Here is an 18,317-nt window from a genome sequence, read left to right as displayed (position 1 = left end):
TGACATGGAGAGACCCTCTTTGTTTTTTGAACATAATGAATGAATCTTTCAGGGGGTTACAGTTTAAAATAATGTGATTACGTGACTGTCCAGTACTTTTTCTGATGCCTTGAGATTACTTGGACTACACACCTGTTGTTGTTGATGGTGCCATTGTGCTCCACCCTTCTTAGTCAACACTTACTGCACAGGCCAAAGATCAATCAATGCAGTTCAAATCTCTCTCTCTCTCTCCCTCCCTCTCTCTCTCTGTGTGTCATATTGTGTTGTGTATTGTAATTCTTGGATATTTGCTGTACCGGATCATTCTTTAAATTAGCAAATAGATTATGCACACACACACACACACACACACACACAAATACACTAAACCTTATTTACATTTATGCATTCAGCAAAAGCAAACTTAAATTGCATCAAGGTATACATTGCAATTTTGAGCAGTATTTCAGTATTTAGTGTATTCCCTAGGAATTTAATCTACAGGGTTTGCATTGCTAATGCTCTATTAAAACACACACACACACACATGAGATATGATACAGTAGTTGAATAGTATAATAGTACGGTAGGCGTCACAAGTTCAAACCCCTCTGACATTTTCAGTAGACAGCCGTTGAGAAACAGGTTTAACAAAATCTACTGGTTTATGTACTTGGTTATTTGGGTACTAGGTTATTTGAACTCAGCACTGATTTAGGAACAAATCCTGTCACTTACACTTATAATCTAAGATAAACAAACATAATCTTGCTTAGAAAGTGTATGCACTAACAATGTGCAGAATCAGGTTTTTCTAAATGCATTACTGACAGCAACAAAAATTCTGAGTTGTTTCAACCCAAAGTCAAGGACAAACCCAATCGTTGGGTTAAATGAACCTTTAAAGGCTTTTTTATTCATATTTGACCCAACCATGGGTTGAGACAACCCAGCGCGTTTATAGTGCAGGATATTTAAATAAGAATGGAATGTGTACGCACATAAACCTAAATATGTATAATTTGTCCTAAATCATTGCACATTTTAAAAATGAATATGTGCATTTAAGCAATAATATAACGTTAAGTAAATTCTGAGAAATACAGATGTGCAATGTTATTTTTGCATTTTGTTAAACTGTATAGACTTAATTAGTACGCTAGTATTAGCCTACTAATGCACGTGCAATTACGTATAACACAAAAATATATTATATAAGTTTCAAATGGAAAATGTGCTCATGGTTCATGTTCTGCAAAACGTTTCTTTTTCGTGTATAGTCACAGTATATCACAGTAAAAGAGTTTTACCTTCATGTTTACCCTCCTGCGTCTGAGCATGCGCACATGAGCGAAGCACCGAGAGCGCGAGACACAGCGCGAGCATCCGCATCTTCATTCTCACTCAGTATTCCCAACGTGAAGACAGTCCGTCAGTTTGGACACATTAATCAAATATCCATGATGAAAGAGATGTTGAAAATGCTGTTTCCTTCGAATTTGTGTCTTTCTTATTTCTCTTCTATTCGTCTTGACAAAATGATTTCCAGAATTTAATTCCCCCCTTTCAGTCAGTTTCTCTTTTCAGTTTGTTTTTCAATCCAAAATATTCCAAGTGTTATGTACAGGAAAACAATTAAGATATGTAGCCAAGTCCCCCAGTCCGTCTGTCCCGAAAAAGTTTAAAGAGTACAAAAATCCTTCAATGTAAGACAAAACAACAAATATTGATTAAATAATGAAAATACAATCAAAGTTTCTAGACAAAAGCGAACGAAATTATCAATATGTTGTAAACGCCAAGAGGCTCGCGCATGCAGGAATGTTGTTATGAGGTTTGTTACCTGTTTTCGAGGACAGGTGAAAAATGCTTCCGCGCGCTGATTGGCTGAAGGTGTGACGTCGGTCTCGTAATTCCAAAGGCCGTGCACTGATTTATATCAAGTAAACAAGTAAGCTTGCTAGTGAACAATGTAAACATATAGAGTGTATTTTCTTCTGTGTATTCATCTTGTACGGAAGTAAAAGTGATATTAAATGCTAAGATTGCTTGCTCTCTCTCTCTCTCTCTCTCTCTCTCTCTCTCTCTCTCTCTCTCTCTCTCTCTATCAATCTGAACAAACACACACATACATACACATACATCCGGGCTTCACTGTATTGATAATAATGTCATCTGGGAGTGAGGGGACTCATTGTGTAAAAGTCAAGGATGGCATTGTGTCCCAGTATCGTCCACTAGTTTATCACTGTTTCTTTGATGGCTCTGGACTCACAGACTTACAAAGGCCACTTTGTGCCTCAGTTCAGATGTTTTCGGACCACTGAGACAAGAAACCGTTGGGAAACATGTGAGCTCGGAGTACGGATAACACATCATCATTTAAATCAATTCAGTCAGTGCCAAAATAAAACATTTCATTACTGTGTCTTTAAATTTTGTTTTTGTTGTTCATGTGATTTCCCAAATTACAAAACGCCCCAACCGTTTATTGACTGTTCACAGCACGCACAATGCATTATTATTGGTACACTCTGAACAATTCTTTCTTCCCCCTTGATCTCCATTCAGACAGCATGCGAGTGTGTCAGTGTAGTAGTCACAGTTGGAAAACAGGTTTTGCAGACCAGCTCATCCTGCATCACCGGTCTGTGTGAGGCACTGATTGAACAAACATTACAGACAGACAGACATGGCAACAGATGCATTCTTACACAGCAACTATTACAATGAAATAAAATGTTTATTATTCCATGTATCATAAAAAGACTTTTTTTCAGACGTAAACGGCATAAACAGTCTTTTATGGTTTTGGGGCAAGTTACCTGTTAATATCTCACTAGAAAACAGTGCTATGGGCCAGAACACACCCTGTTGAGAGAGACACACACACACACAGAGAGAGAGAGAGAGAGAGGCTGTACATTATGCGTCTAATCTGAACAAGTGGGTTTGGTGAAACTAGCAGATTACCCATTTCTACCCTGTTTGTAATATTTATTGACCAAAGTCACTAAAGGACTTGTACATGTGGGTAATTCTCGAGAAATAGACTTATGAGGTGTCATGAAACATCTTGATAAAAAAGTAAATGCAAAGAAAGAGTATCAAAATAATAAGCATACAGTCAGTTACAAACATCTCTTCATGTACTATTTTGCACATGATTTCAAATGACATCATAAAAAACAATTTTGTTGTTTTTTCCACATTTAAGGGGAAAATCTTCATTACCGCAACGTGTCCATGACTTGATTTGGGTTGTTTGACATGGAAATATTTATAATTTAAAAAGCTTCAGAGCATGTTATACTATAAGCATTTACATTAAAGAAACATGTGGTATTTGGTGAACATTGGTAAAAGACAATAATAAGGAATATAAATGTGTCCAAGACCAAATCTCATCCTCCGCAACAGTTTTCAGTTATTGATTAAACCCCCAAGGAACTAACATTTAAAAAAATACTACGAGGTAAGCAGTTCTTATTTTTTCTCTCCAGATAAAAGTTGAAATTTTGTTTGTCATAGTACCTATACAACTTTTTAGTTCTCATTACTGAAACATGAGTTTGTAAATGCATATATTTAATATAATATCATGTTGCGGTAATGATAATTTTTGATAATTATATAAAACATGTAAATAATTCTATAGGAAATATTTTATAAATCCTCTACAAATAATGGTTATAATAAGTTCAGACCTTAATCTTATATTTGCAAAAGAAAATTTTTTTTTTAAAAATGTTGATGCTGGACACCTTCTAAATATGGATTTCGTGAGAATCACCCATGTTTATACATCGGTACATTTGCTTATCAATTAAACCTTTTGTTTTTGTTTTCAAGTTACTGAACTGAAAATGATTAGTGTGGGATTTGATTCCAGTAGTGCTGCCCTCTTCTGGTTAATACTGAAACTGCAGGGGAGAAAGAGATCATGTTTAGTTCAGGGAATCCAGCTGACAAGTTTCAATATGCAGATTGTCTTATAATAATGCAATGAATTTAATCAGGAAACCAGACAAGTCAAAATATTATAAAATATTTAAATTTTATTAGATTACAACATGTAGGAAAGAGGGGGGCACAACCATTTTGGTTTTGGCACACACATTTAAAACTAGATGAATCATATTTTTACGTAAGTAACACGCATCTCCGTTACAAATGAACACTTACTTTAAAGGTGCCAAAGAGCGCATTGAAATAATATGTTAAAGGGGCCATGGCATGAAAATCTGACTTGGTTCATGTTTAAGTGCTATAATTGGGTTCCCAGTGCTTCTATCAACCTAAAAAATGTGAAAAAGATCAACCCAGTAACTTAGTTTTGGTAAACCATTCCCTGCAAGCACGTGAAAATTAGGTTATTGAAATTTTGCTCTCCTTATGATGTCATAAGGAGCTCTTATTATAATAATACCACCCCTTAATCTGCACTTTCCAACCACGGCACAGCCATTTAGTGCAAGAGAGAGAAAAATTATTGACAGCACAATTGAGTTTCAATTGCAACAAACCACCATCATTGTATTCAGTGTTTGAATTTCATCAGCTCATTTGCATTTTAAAGGACACACCCAAAACGCCACATTTTTGCTCACGCCTACAAAGTGGCAATTTTAACATGTTATAATAAATTATCTATATGGTACTTTGAACTAAAACTTCACATGTGTCATCTGGGGACACCAAAGATTTTTTTTTACATCTTAAAAAAGTTTGTGACATGGGCCCTTTAAAGTATGCTTTAATATTTACATAGAAGGTATGTAATATTATTAAGAAAACCACCCCTATATGATAGTCTTTGTTTAGCTTTACTAAACCATTTTTTTATCCTATAGGCTATATCTGTCATCAAAGTGTGCATTCTTTTAATAAGATCGATGTACACTTGAAATAAAGAATTAACAGACTCTATTTTATTTTTGAAACAAATATTGCTTCTGAGATTGGATAAAAATAACATTAAAGACCAGCAAAAAAGATCATTTTCATATTTTTTATTGTAGTGTAGTGTTACAGTTAAAGAATTGTATGGAGAGAAAGATTTTGGTGTCTACAGTATAATAATCAACAATAATCTTTCTTTATCTACTGTAACAGATAGTTACGCACTTCATTCATGATTTCTAAGACTTCTATTAATTTAATTCATAATTCAACAAGAAATTGATCATTGTTATCCCTTCATTAATTATGTTCACAGACACTGTATAATGATTCACCCAAAAGATAAAAAACAACAAGGAAAAGCATATACACACAAAAGTATATTCATCAAAACAGTCACTAAAATAAATAAATAAATAAAAATATAATATAGAAGCAAAAAAAAATACCATATCTGTAAACCATCTTTAATCACACAAACTATTTAAAGCAAACAATAAATATATTTCTCCCCTAAAAATCAACAAAAGTCATGTATTTGAGCTTGTAACCCCTTTTGATCTTGGATTTACTAAAAACTAGGTAACTCATTGACTCAATAACTTAGTTAATAAATAACCGTGACAAAATGTACATTTGTAAGATAAGGCCACAAAACTTAACAGACTGGACAATTCACACTGTGAAAGTTTCTGTATAAATGACCTTGTTTGGATTAGACGCTAAACTGTCATGCGTCACTCTTATTGGTAGATAAACTGCATGGTAAGTTAAGCCACAGCAAAACTAAATAATTAATGATTAAGTGTATACGGTAAGTAAGAAATAATTGACGACTGGCCGTAAAATTATTTGACGACGCGAAGCGTTACAACATGCGTGTGCATTATTTTCAAATCATTCAAAGGACCCGAGTCAATTATTCCATTTATACCACAGTTTCCACAAACATTGCTCTGGTGGTAATTTTAAGACATTTGACAGGTCAGGTCAGGTGTATGTTTTACAGAAAAATAATCAACACCCATCTCAACCAATCAGAACAAAGCATTCAACAGCCCCATAGTATAATTGTTTTTCTAACCTGTCTAATTCACACTTGACAGAACTAAACTTACAAACTGATCTGCAATGTCACGTACATATCATGCACGTATTGTTAGCTTGAAAACTAAATGCAAAGCAATGCAAGAACCCACAAACCAAATTAATACAAGTAGAAACACGCTCTTAGTATTTACACACACATTTGGTACAACAAATGCTTTATCACTTGCTCATTTATGACGTATATTAGTCTGTTATATAGTTTGTGTGTTGTTAATACAAATAATACATCAGACGTTTCATCTGAAGCGTATATCAAACATTAAATAAACAAATAGCATAAATATATCATTAATATAATCGTCTGGACTGAAAAACAACACAAATAAAGTCAAAATGACAAAATTCACATTCATTAGGTTTTTAAATTGAGATTTTACGTAAAACAAGAGCACACAGAAACAGATGAATTATGAAGCAGTTTGCCTTAAACCACTGACATACCTGGGATTTGTTTACACGTGTTTGTGCTGTTCGTTTGTTTATATGATTGAAAGCAACAATACAATCAACAGTTTAGTGCAATAATCTAATAATCCTATCTATCTATCTATCTATCTATCTATCTATCTATCTATCTATCTATCTATCTATCTATCTATCTATCTATCTATCTATCTATCTATCTATCTATCTATCTATCTATCTATCTATCTATCTATCTATCTATCTATCTATCTATCTATCCATCCATCCATCCATCCATCCATCCATCTATCTATCTACAATATATAACTGCCTACTAATCCATCTATGGGACTTCTTGCACAGCATGCACGCCATGCAGACGATATGGATGCAATTCCTAGGGACAAAACACTTTCGCCCATGCAACAGTTAGCCAAGTCAAATACAAAACTAAAAAAGCTTTATTTACAGATACACTGAACAGACAACAACACTACATAAGGGTATTAGCACAAACACAGATGCGGGACAAGCTCAAGACTCTATGTTCTTTCTACGATGTCCAATAAAAGCATTCGATATATTACGTCGCAGCCACATAGCGGCATGCATGCAACACCGATCATCTCTGTCTGTTTAAACACGCGCATGCATTTCTACTTCCTACTGCATCACAACACTGAGCGACAGGAGCCATGCACTACAATCACAGACCGCATCTAAAGATTGTGAAATACTGTGTGTGCATGAGGAGGCAAACTGCATCGTAATTACATCTACAGATATGGAGAAATATTTGAGCATTTTACATAATACACGAGGACGGTCAATCTAAAACAAAAAAACATCTCTTTCAAAAACAACACTGTTGAAGACAATGTACTGACAGGCTTACTGTAAAAACGGAAAAGTCAACAGAGGAAATAAGACGCACATTGATCTTTGACTGCTTGAGTGTGTGTGTTTGTGTAACAGTGTGTGTATACATACAAATGACGTGCTCATTTACACAGAACATAAAAGGCTTTACAAACCAAAACACAAATTTGCTAAAACAACAAATGTAAAAAAACAAAAACCAAACAAACATATCCAAAGGCCAAATTAGTCCCACCCCATTCCCAAAGTGAGAGACGCCCCATAATGAAAATCCCGCCCTCTCACTTTTTATTCTTGAGCTGATTGGCGAGCCAGTCGAGGCCTTCATACAGACCGTCGCCGCTGGTCGCACAGGTGGCTTGTATATACCAGTTGCGATGACGGAGCGAGTGGAGGCCGAGTTTATCTGTGATCTCAGCTGCATTCATAGCGTTTGGCAGATCCTATGGTCAAAGCAGACAAGATGGATTTAAAGATCATAGTTTTTATATTCACTTACGCTTTGTAAATGTGCTTTTATAAAGGACTACCCATTTTTGGGTGAACTATCCCTTTAAGAAAACCTGGAATACCTGTTTGTTAGCAAAAACAAGAAGTACGGCATCACGCAGTTCGTCCTCGGCAAGCATCCTCATCAACTCCTCCCGAGCTTCATTAACCCTTTCTCGATCATTACTGTCAACGACGAAGATGAGTCCTAGAGATGCCATAGATAACAGAAACAAAAAGAGGATATCAATATTATGTAAACATTTATGCACACTATAACACAAAACATTTACATCCTGTTTGAAAATGTTGCGTGTACACTCGAAGCACATACCTGGAAACCCACATCTTAATGCTTCAGACAGCACGCTAAGTTTATGTTATCCAAAATGCCATAATTATTCTTGTTAACACAGTCTATGTCTTAGTTGAATGTAACTGGTTGAGAAATGAAATGCATAGTGGCCTATTGGATCCGTGCACTTCCTCTCAAAGTGAAAGTATGCCAATGGCCAAAGAAAAAAATTATTCATTTGTCTTGACTCATTAACTTTTATAACTGCAAAAATGTTTCATCTATACTTTATTTAAACTATATACTAGTATAAGACTATGCATGCAGTATTATTTTAAATTTGATTACGTTTCTACAGACCAACCTGAAAAAAATAAAAGCACTGTTTATTTGTATGCTTGTTGTATTGTAATTGTATTGTAATTAGGGATGCTAAACAATTAATCGCAATTAATCGTTAGCAGAATAAAAGTTTTTGTTTACATCACATATGTGTGTAAACTGTGTATAATAAATATGTATATATATAAATATGAACACATTCATGTATAATTTTAAGAAAAAAAATGTATATATTAAGTATTTATATTTTTATATATAATATAAATTATACATAAATATACAAATTTATATACGCATGTAAACATTTCTAAAACATATACATGCATGTGTGTACATTTATTTAAACAAAGTTATTATACACAGTTCACACACATATATGATGTAAACAAAAACTTTTATTCTGCTAACGATTAATCGCGATTAATCGTTAAGCATCCCTAATTGTAATGTAATTATTTGTACAATTGCTCATAATTTGTTATATTGTTTATTATCTGTTTTCTATTAATGACTATTTACTTGTCTTTAAATAAAAAAACAACTTCAACATTTCAAACATTTTCACAGTTCATTTTTTTAACAAATTCATCTTGAATTAAAGAAAAAACACTTGGAAAAAATACATGGTCAGGTCAAAGTGTCTGAATAATTTTTGGTCCTAAATTTTTGTCAATTTTACTGGTAGACCACTGTAGGAAGAATTAGTTGGGTCTAATATGTCACTATTTACTTTATTTTGCTTTGCTACACTCTAAGAAAGGATGTGTTATTTTTTTACACATCATTTTGGGTTATCCTATTTAACACATTATGGGCCCTATCTTGCACCCAGCGCAATTGACTTTGTCAGTGACGCATGTATCATTCGTATTTTGGGCCGGCGCACAGCGGGGTTTTTCCCTCCACAGATGCACTTCAGCAAACTAGGGAATGAACTTGCGCTCCCTGGGCGGTTCAGCGCAAAAAGGAGGCGTGTTGCGGCGCAAACCATCTCTTATGCTATTTTGCAGTTTCAAAAAACAATTGCGCTACTAACCAAAAAAAACTAGTCTAAAGTCAGTGGCGCGTTGCGCGTGGTTCATTATGCTATTTTAAGGGCGCATGCTTGACCATAATGTATAGCGTGCACAACGCGCACACACTTTGCTTATCTAATCTACACAGATGCAACAGTTATTTTTGCAAATCATAAATTGTTACACTTAAAAATATTAATACACGAGATAAGGGAAATCATAGTGGTGAGCATTGTGGTGATAGTTTTTATTTATTCTCATGCAAATAACGATTAAAATATTTTCATAACTTTGTTGTGTGGCTGTATTACGTTTATTTTATGTAAATAATAGTTAAAATGTTTTCATAAGAAACCTTAATGTATATGAACTTGATTTGTAAGAGTACTTTGGGGTTGGACCTTGCTTGCGTTTCTTGGGTCCGATTTCAAAGCCCCCAAACCCTTTCAGCGGTGAAGGTGGACGCAGCGATGTCCTCTGCTGGCGTCAAGTCCTGAGGCAGATCCACCTCCCGTTACACGGCGTGCCCGATTTATGCTGGCAAGCGTGGGATTCCCCCGTACAAGGACGTCGGTCTCCTCGGCTGTGAACCGCTCCTGGCGTGCGCCTGGTAAATCCGTCATAATAATAGCAACCCGCCATGGAACTTGCGCCCTTGCGTTTAAAGGGAATGTTGGCTAGCGTTCTGATTGGTTTATTTGACGTTACGCCCAAACCACACCTATGAATAATGAACCTACTTCAGACCAACCCCTTATTGATTTGCGCCCGGCGCAAGAGTTATTTCTCACGCCGGGAAAATAGCAACAGCGCCCAAGATCCGCCCACAAACTCACTTGCGCGTTGCGCTTCGCACTTGCGTTTCAGATCGTTAAAATAGAGCCCTATGTGTCATTTCGTGTCGATTCTGTGTTCAAATAAATAAAAGGGAGTTTAACATTCGTCTTAACATATGTCTTGTCCTTAACTAAAGAAAAATTTGTTAGTTAAGGTGGTAGAATTGGGCGGGTTGGCGGGACCGGGGGGGGGGGTGTCAATCAAAGGGGCGGGGGCTTACGTGTCATGATGAAAATGAAAATATTTTTATTTAAAACACTCAAATAAAACTTATTTTTGAAGAAACTATGACAGAAAATTAACACATACTAGATTATTAATGAATTAAATGTTATTACCTCTAACGGGAATAGCTGCGTGATAAAGTGAAACTTAAGGGTTAACTCTTTCCCCGCCATTGACGAGATATCTCGTCAATTAAGAGAAAACGCTTCCCCGCCAATGACGAGATTTTCCGTCTTTCCGCAATACCGCTATTATCCACCAGGTGGCGCCCTTCCGCAACTTTTTAAAACCGGAAGTATTGCCCTATGGCAAGCTGCTGCATGTCCGTGTCTGTTTTAAAGATCGCTCTGAATGGGATCTCTATGAAAAGTCCGTCATAAAAATGGAATTATCTCTGCTTTTTGCTCAAAATATGGTGTTTTTGCAAAAACCTACCCATATTCAAAAGCTGATTGCAAAAGAACCACTAAAGGTAGGATGAAACGTTTTTTTTGTTTGAAAGCAGAGGGTCTGTTCTTTCATTTGGTATATTGTATGTTTATATATTTAAAGAAGAACATTTTCTGGAAGGCATTAAACTTTGGTGAAAATCATGAAAAACGCTGGCGCTGGCTGGCAACTTTTTTTTTAAATGCTGGCGGTGAAAGAGTTAATAAACACAAACTGAAGCAGATGATAGATAGCGCGAAGATTGTAAAAACTGATTATTTCCCACTATTAATTACATTATCTTAAAGGAGTGTTAACTACTGTAACATGTAAATAATGCACATAAATAACGTGAGCAAGAAAGCTCAACTTACTTTAAATATACAAGAACTATAGGCTAATACAATAACAGGCTTAAATAAACCCAAAACCGCTATTCTCCAAGATGCACTTGATGGCCTTTTTTTTTAACATCCAGGTTAAGGTGGTAGGGTTTCACAGCTTAGGTGGGCCACCCGGACTGCAAAGTGCTGTGGGAAACCCTGCAATAACGTCGGAACGCTCCTCTTTCTTCACACTGTAAACACTGGGGCGTAGTTTCGCATACGTCATCCGTGACCTCTTGACGTAATGACGTATTACGTGAGGTTGCGCTGGCGCATCACACAACCGGAGGAAGATGAGAAGTTGTGGTGCATATTTTTCTTGCCAAAAATTACAATCGTTTCGCTAGATAAGACCATTATGCCTCGTTTGGAATCGTTTAGACTTTAAACTTTATTAAAACTGTTAAGTATTGGGGTCCATTAAAGTCCATTAAAATGAGAAAATGCTGAAATGTTTTCCTCAAAAAACCCAATTTCTTCTCGACTGAACAAAGACATCAACATTTATAAATAAATAAATAAATAAATATAAGCTACACAGCTTGTATTTAAGGGAGAGCAGGTGACACTGTATGTGTATCTCACCCTGTGTATTTTGAAAGTAGTGTCTCCAAAGCGGTCTGATCTTATCTTGACCACCCACGTCCCACACAGTGAAGCTGATGTTCTTATACTCCACCGTCTCCACATTAAAGCCTGGAACAAACACAATAAATGACAAAACTACCACACGTCGACTCAAAAACCCACTCATTTATTTTCTATAAATATATGATGTCATAAAATTATGATATGTTGAGTAGAGGATGTGTATATAGGGGTGGAGCCATGTAAGACACAGCCCCTTCAGTGTTCTTGATATTATTGCATCTGGATCTACACATTGCAGTTGATCATTTTACCGTGGAAACACAGGCTTCTTTGGATATGTACAGGGTGTTAAGATGCCAACAATAGCAACAATGACACCAGGAGAAACATTTTACCAATAGTTGGGATGGTGGTTACGATCTCTCCCAGCTTCAGTTTGTACAGGATCGTGGTTTTACCAGCAGCATCTAATCCAACCATCAGGATCCTCATCTCCTTCTTCCCTATCAGGCTCTTCAGCAGATTGCCAAAAATATTCCCCATGATTCAATGCTGTGCAATCACAATCCAGAAATCCGTGAATCTGTTTGTGTTGAACGACCCAGTAAGGTACAAGATCGAAAACTGTGTAAAACAAGGTAATGTAGTCAAGAAAAGGACTCTTGAATCCTGAAAATTGACAAAAATGTGTTATTCTCTCTTTTCTTATTCTCACTATTATGCTTTATGAACTAAAGCTACAAGTTGGTTAGCATACAAACACATTTAACTGAAAGATTATGGCATCATCTTGCCATGTCTTTAGGCTGTAGTACAATCTGTTCCCCTTTTTCATAAACCTCCTTTACATGAACCCCACCAGTCATCTCCCATCATTTCCAGATGGAGATGTAGCACACATTCCCCCATAACCCTTCTGTCCCATTTTGTGGAAGTCAAACTATAAACCCCATATTATGTTAAATTGAAACATATCGTAACTACAGGGTAATGTTCATTTTTTATATTTGGTTTCCACCATATTGTCTGAAACTATCCTTCAAACTATAACATGCAATCAGACACATTAAAGGCAATAGTCTGAATATTAACCAGTTGCCATTTACATTTTTGCTTTTTTATATTAAAGAATGTACATTTAATGACTGTTTAATCATCTTTATCATATACTCCATAAAAATGCTGGGTTAACCCAGCGTTGAGTCAAAAAGGGACAAACCCATTGGGCTGTAATTTACCTATGCTGGGTTCTTTCAACCCAAAATGCTGGTTTGCTGGTTTAACATTGAGTCAAATAAAAATATTTTTGGGTAGGTTGAACACAACAGCTGAGTTGTCCCTTCTAGACCCAATGCTGGATTGTAAATATCAATTTGTACAAATGCATCAATGTAAATAAAGGTTCCAGATTTGGAAACAAAATGTGACAAGCCAAGACTATAACCCTGCTAAATAAAACACCTAAAACCAGCCAATTAGCTGGTCACGCAGGGTGGTTTCAGCTGGTTTAGCAGGCTGCTCCGACAACATTTTAGGTGGTCAATCTGGTTTTAACAGGTCAGGATTAGAAGACCACCTAAAACCAGCTTAACACCAGCTTGGCCACGCTGTAAGACCAGACCACTGGGAGGACCTAAAATGCTACACCCAGGATAAACCAGCTAAGACCAGCCAACCCTCTTAATCTGGTTTTGATGATTAATAATGTGATGATGTATGGTCTGACTCTATCAGCGCTGTCCATGGTGCTGACTCCCATTCAGTAACCCCACTACCACTAAAACACATCACATTACCTGCCATATGTGTATATACTAATACTAATAATATACTATAATATTTATAGACTGTTGTTTCAATAAATTTCATCCAATCCAGGCTTTCCCAAACCCCGGCAACGACTTATTATCACGAGGCGTCGAAAATACTCCATCGGGTGTCCTCATTTAATATAACACGATTGTACTCGTCATTAAACTATTAAAACTGATAGAATTGTGATCATTTACTGCCAGTAATTCTGCCCGAAGGGCCTTAGAAGATCCTTTCATAATGTCGGCGTAGGACACAATGATCTTCAGTTAGAAGGGAGACGTTCGGCACGAAGCAGAAATATTGTTCATTTATACAAGATTTTCGTTATGATTCAAAAGCAAATCAGCATCGATCAAAACCAAGCGTAACAGGAGAGTTATAACGCCTGAAAGGATGTAATGAGGCCACATCATCCGTGATAACAGATCCTCATTCATTCATTTGGAGAAATAGGGACGCTACGTGCCCTATTTCCTCGCGGAAGGCCTGTCGCTTATCCCTTTTCAAAAGCAATAAATAAAACTCGATTCAGTTTTACTAAACGCAAATGCAACATTTCTATCAGTCAAGACCGCCGCGAAGCGGTTTCATATGAAGCATTAAAACAATTTAACATATTGGTTTACCTTTCGAGATGACACCAGCCGATCTTGGACACGGAGAGACGCAGAGGAGATCTCGCGAGAACATCCCAGGGTGAAGTACTTGTGCCGGTATTCTCGCGATGATTGGCTTTCGCATCTTAGCTGCCTTTAGTCAGGTCAGGTAGTGAAATTGGTGTCAGATATCTGTCCTTATCTCCTCTAGCTTAAAACATATACACGCATTACATAATATTTGTCACTACAAACATTAGGCAGAAATTAGACTCATATTTTTAACCTTAGAATGACGTTTCCCATGGCATTTCCGTCTCATTTTAGGTTGTTAGTAATATTAGCTTCTTATAGCTAATATAATAATGCAAAAATATTATAGTATGTACTACTGTAGTATATACTGTAGTGAAGTGTAGTAAAATTCCTAGAAAATAATGCTAACCTAAAGTATAATATAGTAAAATAATCTAGTAAATACTTGTAGCCTATACATTAATAAAGTGATTATTACTATAGCATCAATTATAGTGAATTGAAGTACTGTAGTAAACACTATAGTTCTAAGGATTTTACTACAGCTCATTATAGTAAATACCAAAGTACACTACAGATGTGTTTTATGTGGGTAAAGGTAAGTGAGTTCGAGGAAGTAAGTTAACAAAAGGTCGCAGTTTTTCTCAGCGTGTCGAGCGCACTCTAGCGGCGAGGCTCTCAAACAACACAGGGAGAGACTTCTGGGATGCTGGCGGAATGTGAGGCGGGGATAGAATTGAGCCAGGTATTGGTCCACTGTTCGAGGGTCATCTAACCCCGTCGTTATCTCTTTACTATAATAACACATCAGCTTTAACTGGCGTCTCGTGTCGAGTCACATTTTTGCTCCGATAATCCGGTCGCGGTATTTATTGCCTTTCTGAGCGCTACTGGGGACGCTCTCTAAACGGAAGCGAGCTAGTCGGAGTAGTTTTTGCCATAGTGCTGGTTTACTCATATAACAATGGGGATTCGGACAGGGATCGCCTTAATATGTCTCGCTGTATTTGGATTGGTTGCAGCTGAGGACGCAGAAAACAACGAAAGCGTGATCGATGAATTGGTTGTGGAGACATTGGTAAGTTGAGTCAAGTTTTTATGAATGACTGGAGTGGCACGAGTCCACGTAGCTGCTTGTTGCATGCACGCATTTGTCAAATATGCAGACACGATGTAATGTAAAAGTGGAATATTTATTTAAAATTATATTGCCTCTAATTATGTTTTGATTATTTGAATAGCTGATGCCGGAGACATGCACGGTTACATCGAATATGGGAGACACGCTTCAAATCCACTACACGGTAACAAACACATTCCGCCTTAAAGTCCAATTCTTTATTTTGTCTAAATCTTGTGTTATACAGCAAAAGTATGCAAATATACAGTGTACGTTTATTTTTGGTGTGTATGCATTCGTCGTGCAGTGATGTGGCAGACCGGGTCGGGAGCGAACATCTGGATTCGCCATACTTCAGGCGGCGCTGCGCAGACCGATCATCGTATGACATCAAAGTAGCGCGAGAAAGATTAGAAAGCACAGCTTTTAAATCGCCATCGCGGTACTTGGCGTTACACGCCGATCGGTCTGCGCAACACCACCTCGAACACAGCAGTTTCATTTTGCACATTGGGTGTAAACGGTGTAAACAATGTTTTCTAAATTCGAACACGTTATTTTCTTTATGCGACATAAACGCACGGTTAGATGTGCAGTTCAATCCATACAGTGTTTTTCAGTGTAACGAAAACGAATGTTCTGCTGTCACACACGCTGGAGGAGGCGGAGCAACACGTCAGCATTCGAGGGCGCGCGGCAGTGTGCACGAGGAGGAAATGCGTGGGAGTCGCGCGCGTGTGTATGGGAATAGCACAGCTTGGGAAAGCAGCATGTTGGGGATACCGGGGGACTAGTTCTCCATTTAATATTTTAAAGAACATTTATTTTGTAATAACAGACATATTTGGGGTCTGAGCCAAATGTCCATGACATTTGCTTATAAAAAAAACAAAATATTAATTAACATAAATAAACATTGTGACTTTAATGTTTAAAGTCCACAAAACCCTTGTTGGTTATTCAGAATAAAGTATGCAGCAAGTTATTTATGTATCAAGAAGACTTTTGTATCTACAGCAACTTTTTGGATTTTTTAAAATTATGCTGATGCATCCAAACAACTGCATAGGCTTTAGTTAAATCCTCATTTATAACTCATTTCAAATTTATTTATTAGGGTGCTTTTCATAATTTCACAAAGTAGAGTTCTGGGAATATTAGAAACTTTCCATGGAAAATACACAGGATTATATGGAAATTGTGGGACACATATGAAGATAAGTCAGATGTCAAGGAAGCTAATGCTTGTATATGATGCAGTTTGTATAAATTACCCAAACATTTTAAAATAATTTTCTTTAATTCCTTAAGTTTCAAACTTGGAATATTTTCAAAATTCCCAAGCTTTGTAACCTTATTACAAAGCAGCTTTATAGAAACATACCTTTCTTGAACAAGTATACAGTTTAATGTAATGGAGTGTTCAGCGATCGGGACATTTTTGGGTTGTTCTATAATACATTTTTTTTACTTTCTTAACAATAAGTCCAGCTGACATGTGACAAACAATTGGATTTAAAATGTATGTGCAGGGTCGACTGATGGACGGGAAGGTGATTGACACATCTCTGTCTCGTGAGCCTCTGCTGGTGGAGTTGGGGAAGAGATCGGTCATCACAGGTACAAGAAATGGGGCTTGTGATCATAGTTAGGCTACAGTTGCTTATCTTTTCTAGTGAGATTTGAAAAACAGCAGCAGTATGGATACTGTAGTCGTGTTATAGTATGACTTCTCATTATATGACAAACCTCTTTCCATATGGAAACACCTCAGAGCAGCATCTGGGCCATGTGGTTTTTACCATAACCTATAATAACATTTGGTTGATTTATTTTTTCAGGACTTGAGCAAGCTCTGGTTGGCGTATGTGAAGGGTAAGTCATAGTGAACTATATTGAATATTATTGTTCAACAACATTTATGGTCTTTACTCTGTTTTCACTTAGACAAAAAATCAAGGCCACGATTCCAGCGCATCTTGCATATGGAAAGAGAGGATACCCTCCAACCATACCAGGTACCATGGCAACACTCTTAAAGTGAAACTTGGGTTCTGTAAATGACTTAGAAATAAGAAAATACATTATAATAGAAATCGTCATGTTATAATCAATATCTGCTTTGCCTGGGAATCAAACCCATGATCTCACTGTTGCTAGCACCATGCAACAACACAGTAATAATCACATTACATTGTTTTCTCTTCACAGGAGACAGTGCCCTTGAGTTTGATGTGGAGGTGATCTCGCTCTCTCAGCAAACACCCTGGCAGAAGCTAGTGAATGATGTTTTACCTCTGGTGTGTCTGGCACTGGTTCCCACCCTGCTGGGTTTAGTGGGCATCTACCTCTATAAAAAAGCTAATGCGCAAGCTCACGGCAAGAAGAAGAGCAAAGACAAGAAGAGCAAGAAGAAATAAGATCAAAGCCAAATAAAGAAACTATTTAAATAAAAAAAGAAAGAATAAAAATAGGGTTGTGTGGAGTTTGTTAGCTTTTTAAAGGAGACATTTTTTTAAGATGTCAAATAAATCTTTAGTGTCCCCGCCCGGAGTATGTATATGAAGTTCTAGCTCAAAATACCCTACAGATAATTTATTATAGAATGTTTAAATTGCCACTTTGTAGGTGTGAGCAAAAATTTGGCATTTTGGGTGTGTCCTTTAAAATGCAAATGAGCTGATCTCTGCACTAAATGGCAGTGCTGTGGTTGGATAGTGCAAATTTTTATTTTATTTTTTTGGATAGTGCAAATTAAGAGGCGGTAATATCCCCTTCTGACATCACAGGGGGAGCCAAATTTCAATGACCTATTTTTTTAACATGCTTCCACAGAATGGTTTATAAAAACTAAGTTACTGG

The 18,317-nt window shown here is 36.7% G+C and overlaps 3 protein-coding genes across 5 annotated transcripts in view; 1 reads left to right on the top strand and 2 right to left on the bottom strand.

The window, feature by feature from the left end:
- erbb3a (erb-b2 receptor tyrosine kinase 3a) overlaps window positions 1-2,019 on the bottom strand; it is a 31,137-nt gene extending 29,118 nt beyond the window's left edge. The window contains exons 1-2 of one of the 2 annotated variants that reach the window (XM_065293735.2): window positions 1,826-2,019; window positions 1,293-1,681 (exon numbers count right to left, since the gene is read on the bottom strand). In XM_065293735.2, the coding sequence (XP_065149807.1) occupies window positions 1,293-1,380 (88 nt within the window). In that variant the 5' untranslated portion in view covers window positions 1,381-1,681; window positions 1,826-2,019. Of the gene's footprint in view, window positions 1-1,292; window positions 1,804-1,825 lie in introns of those variants that run through there. The other variant, XM_065293734.2, reaches the window with a different exon arrangement.
- Window positions 2,020-4,979: 2,960 nt separating this feature from the next.
- arf3b (ADP-ribosylation factor 3b) lies at window positions 4,980-14,429 on the bottom strand. Of its 2 annotated transcripts, none has more exons than XM_065293736.2 (5): window positions 14,330-14,429; window positions 12,284-12,512; window positions 11,883-11,993; window positions 7,851-7,975; window positions 4,980-7,721 (listed from the first exon to the last, which is right to left on the bottom strand). In XM_065293736.2, exons 2-5 carry the CDS (start codon window positions 12,429-12,431, stop codon window positions 7,560-7,562), a joined length of 546 nt encoding a protein of 181 aa, XP_065149808.1. In that variant the 5' UTR covers window positions 12,432-12,512; window positions 14,330-14,429; the 3' UTR covers window positions 4,980-7,559. The 2 variants fall into 2 exon arrangements, with proteins under 2 accessions (XP_065149808.1, XP_065149809.1); XM_065293737.2 differs by having other exon boundaries at window positions 12,284-12,557; window positions 14,330-14,397.
- A 599-nt stretch (window positions 14,430-15,028) lies between these two features.
- fkbp11 (FKBP prolyl isomerase 11) lies at window positions 15,029-18,183 on the top strand. Its single transcript, XM_065294015.2, has 6 exons — window positions 15,029-15,413; window positions 15,577-15,639; window positions 16,988-17,075; window positions 17,297-17,330; window positions 17,403-17,473; window positions 17,667-18,183. The coding sequence occupies exons 1-6, from the start codon at window positions 15,300-15,302 to the stop codon at window positions 17,873-17,875; spliced, it is 579 nt and encodes a 192-aa protein (XP_065150087.1). The 5' UTR covers window positions 15,029-15,299; the 3' UTR covers window positions 17,876-18,183.
- Window positions 18,184-18,317: the final 134 nt, after the last annotated feature.

Source organism: Paramisgurnus dabryanus, chromosome 7 (genome assembly GCF_030506205.2).
Source record: "Paramisgurnus dabryanus chromosome 7, PD_genome_1.1, whole genome shotgun sequence".
Classification (NCBI taxonomy): domain Eukaryota; kingdom Metazoa; phylum Chordata; class Actinopteri; order Cypriniformes; family Cobitidae; genus Paramisgurnus; species Paramisgurnus dabryanus.
The sequence above is the reverse complement of the archived record's forward strand: the minus strand, read 5'-3'. Positions and strand labels throughout refer to the sequence as shown.